General features: G+C 33.8%; 1 protein-coding gene across 1 annotated transcript in view; it reads right to left on the bottom strand.

Moving 5' to 3' along the window:
• LOC142331983 (stalled ribosome sensor GCN1-like) overlaps window positions 1-14153 on the bottom strand; it is a 208614-nt gene that overhangs the window by 92181 nt on the left and 102280 nt on the right. Inside the window, exons 18-19 of the mRNA XM_075378033.1 lie at window positions 12788-13084; window positions 7947-8113 (exon numbers count right to left, since the gene is read on the bottom strand). Of these exons, the coding sequence (XP_075234148.1) occupies window positions 7947-8113; window positions 12788-13084 (464 nt within the window). The remainder of the gene's footprint in view (window positions 1-7946; window positions 8114-12787; window positions 13085-14153) is intronic.

Genomic DNA, 14153 nt, shown 5'->3' with positions numbered 1-14153 from the left:
AAGTTATTCTTCAAATTCAATATTTACGTCTCTGTCAAAAGTGCTTCAATTACTACAAACTGCCAATTCTATCGACGCCGAATCTTCTCCAGCTGCTTACTACAATTTTCATCGATGCAGAATCTCTTCAAATTCGTCGCTACATTTTTGAGACGCCACGTCCTGCTCAACCTCTAAAGCACGTCTCACCCCTGCATTCCTGATAAACCACTGCAAACTACGCCCAGGATTACTGTATGTACTCATTCATCTTCATTCACGAGTTCGTCTCTTGCTAATGTTTGTGTGCTACAGGCAAGTTCAATTATCGTTATTTATTACGTTAAACAGTTATTTTATCATTAAAAATTTGTGGAACATTCAGTTCATCGTACCTTATGCATTTTCAATTTCAAGTTTAGTTTAAAAACCAATTATTCACTTAAGTACAGTCACGACAGGTGATTTATATAAGATTGTGTCATCGTTCAGTTGCAACTTATTTTTACATGCTTAATTAATTTCAATTTGTTGTTATTGTAATTAACTCTATCATTTAAATTCTTGTAATTTGTTAATCGCCGAGATTAATTCTTTTCTATTCATGAACTGTATTCAAAACACTTTTCTAAAATTAACCTAAAGCAAATTACTCCTGATGTGCCGTTATGTTTTAGGACTTTGTAATTTATATTTTTCAAGAAAGCTTACTAGCAAAGGAACTCTATTTATATGTTTATTAATTTCAATTGGATTATTGTAATTAACTCCTTTTGTACTATAATATTATTTTGGCCTTTTTCTACGTTAAAACTAGAATTACATTTTTATATTATTTAATGCTAAATTTGTTGTTTATAAATCAGGAAAGGACAGTGCCAATTAAGATTTACTGTAATTTATTGTTCTAAGTTAATGACATTTGTTCATTCCTAATTTTCAATATTACTGCATTTGTCAGTAATGCAATACATTTCCTGTTTGACTATGTTTATTGATGTTTTTGTTTTTCTAATTATATAATTGTAAATCTCATTTAATATTATTATTACTGATTGATTTCAGTTGATATCCTTATGTATCATTGTTATGTTAATTTCACAATTTCTTTTTAGTTTTTAAGGTTATGATTTAACATAAGTTCAGTTGTTTTCTTTCTCATTAAAGTCCAATTTCTTTTGGCAAATACGAGCTGTGTTTTTTGTTAACTTTACCCAACATAGAGCTTAATTACAGAGATATATTATCGACGTTAAAAATGAATAACAATTAGGTACTTACGTATTAACACCACCGCAGCTACAGCTGCTGTTTAAGGTTATGTTGACTTCGTGTACTGACAAATCGTACGTATATCAAAATAACCTAACTAAATATAACCTACGCTCGCTAACCTCTTATAATTAACATTAAATATGCATAACATATACAACTTATTAATAATATAACCTTAATGTTATAGCACCAAAATTCAATTAATGTTAATCCACCGAAATCTGATTGACTACTTTGTTTTTAAATAAAGCTGTAGCTTTAGTAAAACAATTTAAATATCTAGGGGAAATAATAACTTATAATTTAAATGAAAAAGTGACATGGCAAAACAGGACAAATAAAATGATTAAATCCCAAAAATTAACTTGGTCAACATATAACAAAAAATGCCTTTCTGCTAAAACAAAACTTAAACATTATAAAACTGTAGTACAGCCAGAAGTCACCTACGGAAGCGAGACCCTTTTCAAAATCACTCAGAAAAACCGAATTGAAAAAATTCTGAAAATAGAGAGGAGAATTGTCAGAACGTGTATCAATAAAAAACACCAAAAAGAAGGCCGATGGTGGATTGTGCCAAATGAGGTGGTGTATCGAGAAATAGAGCCTGTTACTGATACTATGCGGAAAAAAAGAATCTCTTTCTTCAGTCATCTCATAAGGACACTGGAAACAAGACTGTCAATAAATATCATTGAAAAGCTCTGGTTCCAAAAGCTAGAAGTAGGATGGATCAAAGAAATTACACAAGATATGAAAGAATTGGGAATTTCCCTGACCGACCTACAGAATAAAACTGGAAAAATTACAAAGCTAAAAGATAAAAGCATTAGATTTAAACAAAAGACAGACAAACGACAAAATACAACGAAGAGGGTGTTTACGGATGAAGAAAAGAAAGCAAGATCTGAACGGATGAAGAAATACTGGGCAGCTCGAAAGAGTAAAATAACACGCTTTTCTCAGAAAAGATCCAACTAAAATTGACTTAAGTGGTCCCATGTTGGCCGTAAAAGCATAATAATAATAATAAAGCTGTAGCTGCAGTGGTGTTAATACGTAAGTACTGTTAAAAGTTCAGTATTTTATGTGAAGTAATTATATGTCTACTAATAAAAAAGACTTTGTAAAGTTTCATTTATAGTAATAAACAATGAAAATTAGACAAGATTGTCCCGGGATCGTGTCCTTGCCTTTATTTTGAACTGTCATCAGGATGTTCTTTGGTCTATATAATATCTCTGATATAAGTGAACAGTATTTCATTTTTTTATTTTATTTGACAACTAAAGTTTTTCACAAATTAAAAAAAAGTGTTAATTAGATGCTGTTTTTCAGACTTGTCAAGTGTTTACATTCGCCTGATTCAGTTGTAAAACCAGATTATGTAGAAAGACTGGCAAATAAGAAAAAGTAAATTAGGTACTTACTTATTATCGCCACCGCAGCTACAGATTTATTTAAAAACAAAGTAGTCAATCGGATTTTGGTGGAAAATGAGCCGATACAGAGTTTAACATAAATAAATAAATATTTATTTTATAAATATAATTTAACCAAACTTAACCTACGCTCCCTTCACTCGACTTCACTTGACTAATTAACAAAAAATACTCAAAAAATTATGGTTTTTTGAGTATTTATTTAATAACAATTACAATTATTTATTATTTAAATAATCAAATTGCGATAATTACTGAATTTATTAAATAAATACGACAAAAATTACGGTGTTAATTAGTCAAGGTTAGCGAGCGTAGGTTAAGTTTGGTTAAATTATATTTATAAAATAAATATTAATTCATTTATGTTAAACTCTGTATCGGCCCATTTTCCACTGAAATCCGATTGACTACTTTGTTTTTAAATAAAGCTGTAGTTGCGGTGGCGTTAATACGTAAGTACCAACAATTATAAGCAATATTAACAACCGTGTTAATATAATTTAGATATAAAAGGAACAGAACAAAAATAGAACACATTTTTAACCACCTCTCTTTCTTTCTTTTTTCTGTCTAGTCTCCGGTAATAACATTTAACCACCTAACTAGACTAGAATATCAAGCTGGTCTAACTTGTGATTGCAAATCAGCCGTATTTGAAGTCGAGAGTATTCAGGTTCAAATGCTAATAAGGGCAGCAGTTACTTTCATACGAATTTGAATACTAGATTGTGGATACCGATGTTTTTTATTGGTCAGGTTTCCAATTAACCGCACAACTCAGGAGCGGTCAAACTGAAAATGTACAAGACTATACTTCATTCACATTCATACATATCATCCTCTGAAGTGGTTCATCCACTTTACAGTGGCTCCAGAGGCTAATAGAGAGAGAAATTGCAGAGACCGTTTTTTTTTTGTCCATAAAATGAAGTTGATCCGCAATTAATAAATTCGTGAAGACTGACAATGTAACTTTTATACGCTTAATTTAATTATAATAGAATTGAATGAACGTCACAGGTATTTTTTTTTAGCACGTACAACTTCTAACATCTTTCGATAAACGGGATAAATTAATTTGCCTGATTTGCATTATACGTCCCAGACTTTCTTAAAACACATGAGAACAAGACGCAGTAATCACTTGCCTTGTTTGAAAGTAATGTTGTAAAAATATATGACTTTGTTTATGAATATGAATGAACATATCTCCTACATTTCAGTCGGCTTGTATTCCAGAAAGGATCCTGGAATAGACAGAATACCTGTAAAATTACTGCGCAGTGCAGGTGACGAAGCGATTGATATATTATACAAACCGGTGTGTAATATTTATGAAAAAGGGGAAGTTCAATCAGACTTCAAAAAAAGTGTTATAGTCATGATACCAAAGAAAGCAGGGGCAGATAAATGTGAAGAATACAGAACAATTAGTTTAACTAGTCGTGCATCAAAAATCTTAACTAGAATTTTATACAGAAGAATTGAGAGGAGAGTGGAGGAAGTGTTAGGAGAAGACAAATTTGGTTTCAGGAAAAGTATAGGGACAAGGGAAGCAATTTTAGGCCTCAGATTAATAGTAGAAGGAAGATTAAAGAAAAACACAACCGACATACTTGGCGTTTATAGACCTAGAAAAGGCTTTCGATAATGTAGACTGGAATAAAATGTTCAGCATTTTAAAAAAATTAGGGTTCAAATACAGAGATAGAAGAACAATTGCTAACATGTACAGGAACCAAACAGCAACAGTAACAATTGAAGAACATAAGAAAGAAGCCCTAATAAGAAAGGGAGTCCGACAAGGATGTTCCCTATCTCCGTTACTTTTTAATCTTTACATGGAACTAGCAGTTAATGATGTTAAAGAACAATTTAGATTCGGAGTAACAGTACAAGGTGAAAAGATAAAGATGCTACGATTTGCTGATGATACAGTAATTCTAGCAGAGAATAAAAAGGATTTAGAACAAACAATGAACGGCATAGATGAAGTCCTATGCAAGAACTATCGCATGAAAATGTAAACCAAATTGGTCTTCTCCTAACACTTCCTCCACTCTCCTCTCAATTCTTCTGTATAGAATTCTAGTTAAGATTTTTGATGCATGACTAGTTAAACTAATTGTTCTGTATTCTTCACATTTATCTGCCCCTGCTTTCTTTGGTATCATTACTATAACACTTTTTTTGAAGTCTGACGGAACTTCCCCTTTTTCATAAGTATTACACACCAGTTTGTATAATCTATCAATCAGTTCCTCACTTGCCCTGCGCAGTAATTCTACAGGTATTCCATCTATTCCAGGAGCCTTTCTGCCATTTAAATCTTTTAATGCTCTCTTAAATTCAGATCTCAGTATTGTTTCTCCCATTTCATCCACCTCAACTTCCTCTTCTTCCTCTATAACACCATTTTCTAATTCATTTCCTTCGTATAACTCTTCAATATATTCCACCCAACTATCGACTTTACCTTTCGTATTATATATAGGTGTACCATCTTTGTTTAACACATTATTAGATTTTAATTTATGTACTCCAAAATTTTCAGGTAACTTTCCTGTATGCTCCGTCTATTTTACCGATGTTCATTTCTCTTTCCACTTCTGAACACTTTTCTTTAATCCATTCTTCTTTCGCTAGTTTGCACTTCCTGTTTATAGTATTTCTTAATCGCCGATAGTTCCTTTTACTTTCTTCATCCCTAGCATTCTTATACTTTTTACGTTCATCCATCAGCTGCAATATATCGTCTGAAACCCAAGGTTTTCTATTCTAAATGGTTATTTATATTTAATTATTTTATAAATATAATTTAACCAAACTTAACCTATGCTCACTTCGTTTGCTAACCTTGACTAATTAACACCGTAATTTTTTGAGTATTTATTTAATAAATTCAGTAATTATTGCAATTCGATTATTATATATATAATAATAAATAATTGTAATTACTGAATTTATTAAATGAATACTCAAAAAATTACAGTGTTAATTAGTCAAGGTTATGAAGCGAAGCGAGCGTAAGTTAAGTTTGGTTAAATTATATTTATGTTAAACTCTATATCGGCCCATTTTCCACTGAATTCCGATTGACTACTTTGTTTTTAAATAAAACAGTAACTGCGGTGGCGTTAATACGTAAGTACCCAAATTTCTCATAAATTTCACATTAAACACCTTCTGTAGACTATTACCTGTAAAACAATAAACACATCTACCATATGATTAAGCAGTCCGAAGAAGGAAAATGTTTTTCCTTCATTATAAACCATTTTAAGTAAAAGTAATGTACTTTTTTTACGGTTAACAGTGTAAAATAAAATATTTGACCGCAAGCATAGCGTACAAATTTTCTTTTCCTGTTTAGCATCCAGAAATCACCTTCAGATGAATGAAGATGATATGTATGAGTGTAAATGAAGTGTAGTGTTGTACAGTCTAAGGTCGACCATTTCAGAGATCAGTGGTTAATTGAAACCGAACCACCAAAGAATACCGGTGTCCACGGTCTAGTATTCAAATCTGTATAAAAATAACTGACTTTACTAGGACTTGTTAAATACATGGTCTAACAAACTGGCATTCTCCACACATTATCAGGTTGTATTAAACATTATTATGTCATTACAGAATGTTTTCCTCACACATTAGTTAAAGTAACTGTTAATTAAATTCTATTTTTTAATACCTTATCACAATTATTTAATGTATACATGGAGTAACTGAGATGAGAATGGTGCAGAAGAATGGCAAATTATTTTCCTCACACAATATATACGAGGTACGACAATAACGTAATGAGACTGATGTGGAAAAAATGTTGCTTACCGTTTTAGTCATGTTTAGTATTGTCTCCTTCAAAGTAGTTCCCCTCTGATTGCACACACTTATTCCAGCGATTCTGCCATTGATGGTAAAATTTCTGGACCTTCTGTAATATCCTCCAAGACCCTCGTCACAGATTTTTGGACATCTTGTGTTGTTTGAAAATGGTGTCCCTTGACCGCCATTTTGACTCTTAGAAACAGAAAAAAAGTCGCACGGAACGATATCTGGTGAATAAGGTGGCTGTGGTAGTACTGAAATTTGTATTGAAATTAAAAATTGCTGTACTGACAGAGCAGTATGGGATGGCGCATTATCGTGATGCAGAATCCAATTATCAGCGACGTTAGCACGGACACGAAGAACTCTTTTACGAAGTCTTTCTAAAATTTCTTTGTAGAAATATCGGTTAACTGTTTGTCCAGGAGGCAACCGCTCTTTATGAACAATTCCCTTTGAATCGAAGGAATACACAAGCATGCATTTCACTTTTGACTTTGACATGCTAACTTTTTTTGCTCTGGGCGATCCCTTTGAGCACCATTGCGAACTTTGGCGTTTTGTCTCAGGATCGTATTGAAAAAAACCAACCTTCATCGCCAGTGATAACACGGCTCAACAAATCTGGATTGATTTCCGTTTGCTCTTACAGATCGGCTGCGACATTTTTCCGTGTTTCTCGCTGTTGTTGTGTGAGATTTTTGGGGACACAAATCTTCCTCATATCAAGATCTTCAGTAATATTAGACGAACCGTTCTCGATCGATGTTGAGTTCTTCTGCGATCATTTTCACGGATAATCTTCGATCAGATCGTACGATTTCACGCACCCTGGTCAAGTTGACATCTGTCCGTGAGGTTGATGGTCCGTCCACTGCGGTCTTCATCTTCAACATTCGTTCTGCCTTCACTAAAAATTTTATGCCACCGAAAAACATGAGCTCTTGACATAACCTCCTCTCCAAAAGCCTTCTGAAGCTTACCGTAAGTTTTCGTAGCGTTTTCACCCGATTTAACGCAAAAAGAAATACCATAACGTTGCGCAATATTTTGTAGTTTCATTTCTGTGCCGAGAGACACAATCACGTGTTTACTTATTACAGCACAACTCACGATTTAGCAGTTGCATCAATGTGCCGCTTGGACTAGAATTAGCTTATAGACCAAGGTCAAAGATGGTGTGCCTACACAAGCTGCAGGGTTGCCACATCATGCAAAGAAAAAACAGTCTCATTTCTTTATTGTCGCACCTTGTATATTTAAAATTAAATAAATAATACAAAATAGAATTCGATCTGAGGGGACAGAAAACCCCTACACAGAAATATTTTTCTCATCTATAAAATACAGTTGTATATGGATTTCACTATAATACTTATTTCTACATGAATAATAAAATTCAATACTGCTGTTTACCCGAAGAGCAGCATCTCTGACGACTGAAGAAGGATTTTGCAATGCAGAAAGTAAACTATCGATTTCATCTTTATTAGCTCGACCACAACCGATATCACCTGAAGCGGACGCGGCAACATCAAGTAATGTGGTTCCAGCTTGTTGTTGAACACGACCACCACTTCTACCTGCACGAGGAAAAATACTTTTTCATAAATACCTGGTAGCAAATAAAATTATACAAATGTACACTAATTTTTTTTTTTTAATGTAGTACGACAAAAAATAATAATAAAATATGCTCGTATCATAATTAGAAACCATTACTACGACATAAATTGCATTTAATTAGCCAAGAACAAAAAAGTAATGAATTCCTAAAGTTTTACGACAAGGAAATCAAAGATCTCTGAATTAAAATTATGCCTTAAATTCATCTGCACGCTTGTTAATTTTTAAATTAATATATTTTTTCAAGCAGTACAAGTAATTTAAGAAGAAAAAATTCAAAACTAAATATTAGTTTTCCAAGTCATCCAACTTATAAAACATGAGCACAGTTTACAAGTAGTATTCATTACCTACCTTTAATTGAGAATTTAATGATTTTTTTTTTGTCTTCAGTCATTTGACTGGTTTGATGGAGCTCTTTAGATTCCCTCTAGTGCTAGTCGTTTCATTTCAGTATACCCTCTACATCCTACATCCCTAACAATTTGTTTTACATATTCCAAACGTGGCCTGCCTACGTAATTTTTTCCTTCTACCGATCCCCACCCAATATTAAAGCGACTATTCCAGGATGCCTTAATATGTGGCCTTATAAGTCTGTCTGTGTTTTTTACTACTTTTTCCAAATCCTTCTTTCTTCATCTATTTGCCGCAAGCCATTTTCATTTGTCACTTTATCCACCCATCTGATTTGTAACATTGTCCTATAGCACCGCATTTCAAAAGCTACTAATCTTTTCTTCTCAGGTACTCCGATCGTCCAAGTTTCTCTTCCATATAAGGCTACACTCCAAACATATACTTTCAAAAATCATTTCCTGAATGTTTAAACTAATTTTTGATGGTATCGCTCCTGCTTCATCCATTTTTAGTAATTCTACTTCCCAAAAAAAAAATTCTTCTACCTCCGTAATCTTTTCTCCTCCTATTTTCACATTCAGTGGTCCATATTTATTATTTCTACTACATTTCATTACTTTTGTTTTGTTCTTGTTTATTTTCATGCTGTGCTTCTTGTATAGGACTTCATCAGTACCGTTCATTGTTTCTTCTAAATCCTTTTTAATCTCTGCTAGAATTACTGTATGATCAGCAAATTGTAGCATCTTCCACCTTGTACTGTTACTCCGAATCTAAATTGTTCTTTAACCTCATTAACTGCTAGCTCCATGTAAAGATTAAAAAGTAACGGAGATAGAGAACATCCTTGTCGGACTCCCTTTCTTATTACGGCTTCTTTCTTATGTTCTTCAATTATTACTGTTGCTGTTTGGTTCCTGTACATGTTAGCAATTGTTCTTCTATCTCTGTATTTGAACCCTAATTTTTTTAAAATGGTGAACATTTTATTCCAGTGTACGTTATCGAATGCCTTTTCTAGGTCTATAAACGCCAAGTATGTTGGTTTGTTTTTCTTTAATCTTCCTTCTACTATTAATCTGAAGCCTAAAATTGCTTCCCTTGTCTCTATACTTTTCCTGAAACCAAATTGGTCTTTTCCTAACACTGCATCCACTCTCCTCTCAATTCTTCAGTATTGTAATTTCACGTAAAACAATGGAAGAAAAAGCATAAAGCAGTATATAATACAGAGCCAAAAGTACTCATTAAAATTTGTGAATTTAGAGAAATGATTATAACCAGCTCTTTTGACCCATTATCGAGAGATAGGGTATCCTAGGGTAATGGAAAGCAGAACCGAAAGGGATGTTTGTCTACAGCAGGAGCATATCAGAATGCTTTTACAAAAAGAATGAGGGAAACTTTGAAAGAAAAAGAACTTTCCAGGCTTTACTATTATTATTATTCTCATAACTATGAAGTACAAGGGTGTAGGAAGCTGAACTCCAGCTAGACAGGAACAGTGAATGAAGCTACCTCTGACCAGCTAGTCTTCCATAATTTCTTGACTTTGTATTATAAAAGGCTTGGTTTCCACAGTATTTCAAGAAATTCATTATCATATCTAAATATTTGAGCAAATCATTATTAAAACATGTTTGACAAAATAACTTAATTGTTATTTCAGGAAAATTCTGTATACACAGCCAAAACACAATATTTATAAGACACAAATATTATATATATATATATATATATAAGACCCATTATTCAACAATGCTATGAAATTCACATTTTCAAAAAAACATAAAACCATCAAACTGATTTACCTGCTCAGTAACTTATCAATCATAATTTTCAAACCTCTGCAATGGGGGACCTTTGTTTTAATCGAAGGAAGACAATCATTAGATCGCTTTAATTCTTGATAAGTGTGCCATATTTTTACATACTTTAACCTTTACGCAAAACATTTGGTCCATAAACAATATAAATTTTTTTGAAGATTTCAACACCAGATTTGTTTTTCACCGTTAAGAAAACTTAAGCGCTCAAATATTGCCGTTCACAGGATTTTATACAGAGTTATCATAAAAGAACAGTGTGGTTTTGAACATGGTTTAAATTTAAACAGAATTACTTACAGTTTATGTTTTTTATTTTTCAAATTTGTGGTCTCAAACATTTTTTTACATAATTAATAAATTTCAATATGTACGCCCTTAGTTGCTTGACAAATGTCCAAATGATACTCAACTTCTCTCCAAACATTATTTAACATTTCTTCGTTAACGGTTGTCCTTGCTTCATTAATTCTGTTTTTTAAGCGGTTTAGGTCGCAAATTTATTATGTATAAACAACGCCCCACAAGAAAAAATCGCAATGTGTCAGGTATCGACTCGTTGGAGGCCAAAGTATGGGTCGTTGCCGGCGTATCCATCAATCTCCAAATTTTTTGTTCAAAGCGTCCGTGACCAATGCATGAAGTGCAGGGGAGGAGCACCATCTTGTTGGAAATGAAGTCAATGAATGTTTTCGAGTTCATCCGGCTGAGGAAAGCAATAATCGGTTAACACGTTAAGATACGCGACTCCATTAATTGTTTTTTCAGCAAAAAAGAAAGGTACACGATTTTTCATCGCACCACACCAAACATTAACTTTAGGCAAATCGCGTTGTTTCTCGATAATTGCGTGTGGGTTTTCAGAGCCCCGTATTCGTGAATTGTGTCTGTTAACGCATCCGTTCACATGGAATATAGCTTCATCAGTAAAAATTATATCGTCTAAAAACGATTCGTTTCGTCCGGTACACTTGGTCTGCCGGTTGATTTGTGTTTCCTAACTGATCCAGTTTCTTCGGATCGTTTGAAACAACGTGTTATGTTATTTTTGTGTGGCGAATCTATTCCGAATTCACATCGAAACGCACGTTGAACTAAAATTACAGATTTTAATTCGGCCATCAATAAAACACACTTTGCTTTGTCTTTATCCGAGGACATAGTAACTCGCTAAACTCACCGCAACAACAATAGAAGAACTGACGTTGCGGTTACAACTGCTGATAAACAAATTTTTGGGTTGGAGGCTTTCGGGGATACCGATATAACATCTAGAAATTTCCCTACAATCTTCCTATGAATTACTGAATCCGCACCATTGTTTTATGATAACCCTTTATTTTAGCGCTCATTTTAATTGGATTATGCATGGCAGTAATGGAAAAATAAGCATTAAACTTAACACTAAAGATTCACTATTAATACAGATAAATGTGTTGCGCAAGAGTTATGTTTTTCTGAAATATAATTCGACAGCAGAGTTAAAATGACCCTTAATTACAAAAACGTTACTTGTATATTTATCACTTAACGTTCATTAAAACTAACTTCATATTAACAGAGCCAATAACGGGACTAAAATACTTATTTCGGTCATTCACAGGAACCGGATATTTTTAAAATATTCATAAAAAATTTTATCGGTACTGAAACACTTGTTAAATCAAAGCATTTGTTAATTACTCATGAACGAAAAATTATGTCCGGCAAGTGATGTCCATTTTGGGCAATACATTGCTGTAGCCTTTCACGGTAACTGGCCTCAATTCTTTGCACATGACTACATCAATCTGGATGACGTGATGACGAATTGCGATCTTTAGTTCCTCCAAAGTATGCGGTTTATTGCCATACACACGCGATTTCAGAAACCCCTACCGTAAAAAATTACAACTACTCAAGTCGGGGGACCGAGGGGGCCAAGGAATGTTGCCGAATCTGGAAACGATCCGTCCCGGAAACAAGTTACGGAGAACAGCCATCGTTGCCCTCGCTGTGTGCGCTGTAGCTCCATCCTGCTGGAATAACACATTTTGAAAATCGATTCCCCGGTTTCGTAACTCGGGGATGAAAAATGAATTGTTTATCCATCGCAATATTGTGTTACGAGAAGGGATGCTTGCATTACGATGGATATTAAACTGACGGCGGAAATCTCGCTGAACAGCAGTTACGGATTCGTCATTTCGCACAAAACTGTCATACGCGTACAGGCGTTGGTCTAGCGTCCACGGCTCCATCTCAACGAGTAAAATCTAAATGCTATGAACAAAGGAAACGTCAGACACCAGACACGTGCCCCTCCCACCACGAACGCCCGAGTACAACTCACTTCAAAAACATCGGGTTCCCGTGAATGACCCTGTATAATGAATTTATATTATTAAATAACAACTGACACAAACCAAGTCTAGGCGTTAAAAATATACACAAATGTAAACTTACTTATTATATCGATTAGAAGCTCAAACATTTGTCTTCTAGGTAACAATTCCGGATGACTGAGATCAGGAACATTGCCGCTACTTCTCATTTGCGAATGTTCAGATATCACTTGCAAACCAGAAGTTAATAACGGATCATCTTGTTTACTGATTGCTGATAAAAGCGATGAACGGACCGATGGAAAACAATAACAAAATGCCGGTCCTGTCAATCTATCACCGCCACCGCTGCCTCCACCTTTATCTTTGACACAAGTCTCCTTATGAATGGCAGCCATTGTTCGATGCATTGCCTTATCTGTAATTATAAATCCATCATATATTAAACAGCATAAGCATAAAGCAAATTACAGGGAAAACTGGAAACACATTCCCGTAATACAAAAATAATATCTAGTCTATTTCGTCGGGTTTATGCAAGAGTCGATATGTTTTTCAATACTACTGAGAGAAATTTTATTACGTTAACAAATATGTCAAACCACCGGTGGTTTTTAATATTAAATTCATATTGAAGCGAAATTTTTTGAGCTTTCAAGTAATAAATTCACGCACGCACGCGCACACACACACACATACACACACACACACACACACACACACACACACACACACACACACACACACACATACACATATTTCTGAGAAAAAAATGGTCATATTCTTTCTAGTCTAAATAAAACATTTTACATCGTTCAAATTTTGTAGTACCCTCATAGCAATTATAATACACAAGTCACACACACACACACACTTTCTCACATGCACACACACACACACACACACACACACACACATATATATATATATATATATACCCATACACCTTTACACACACACACACACACACACACTTGTACACACACACACACTTGTACACACACACTTAAAACACACACTCTTACAAATACACACACACACACAGATACAAACAGAGACACACACACACATACACAAGCACTTTCTGAGAAAAAAATGGTCGTATTCTTTCTAGTCTAAATAAAACATTTTACATCGTATAAACGTCGTTCAAATTTTGTAATAAAACCGATTCGTTTGTTAATATAAAAAAAAAAAACAGCGTTTTAAAACTGACGCCGTACATACCCAATTCCGAGGCTACTTGATCTGAAAAAGTTAAACATAAATTGTAGAGAATTTAATTATAACAAAATTGATGTAAATAATGTCAACAGGAAACAAATAAAATTTTTTAACATGTCAACTCTTATTAACAACAAAACCGACGAAAACTTAGAAGAAAATGTTACAAAAAAGAAAATAGATGTGTCTAGTAGGTACAATAATTTTAGACCTACGGAAAACAAGTTGGCAACACTGATTTTTTTCATCACAATTAGTTTAAA

The sequence above is a fragment of the Lycorma delicatula genome, chromosome 11, assembly GCF_047948215.1.
Source record: "Lycorma delicatula isolate Av1 chromosome 11, ASM4794821v1, whole genome shotgun sequence".
Classification (NCBI taxonomy): domain Eukaryota; kingdom Metazoa; phylum Arthropoda; class Insecta; order Hemiptera; family Fulgoridae; genus Lycorma; species Lycorma delicatula.
This window is presented reverse-complemented; position numbering and strand designations above follow the sequence as displayed.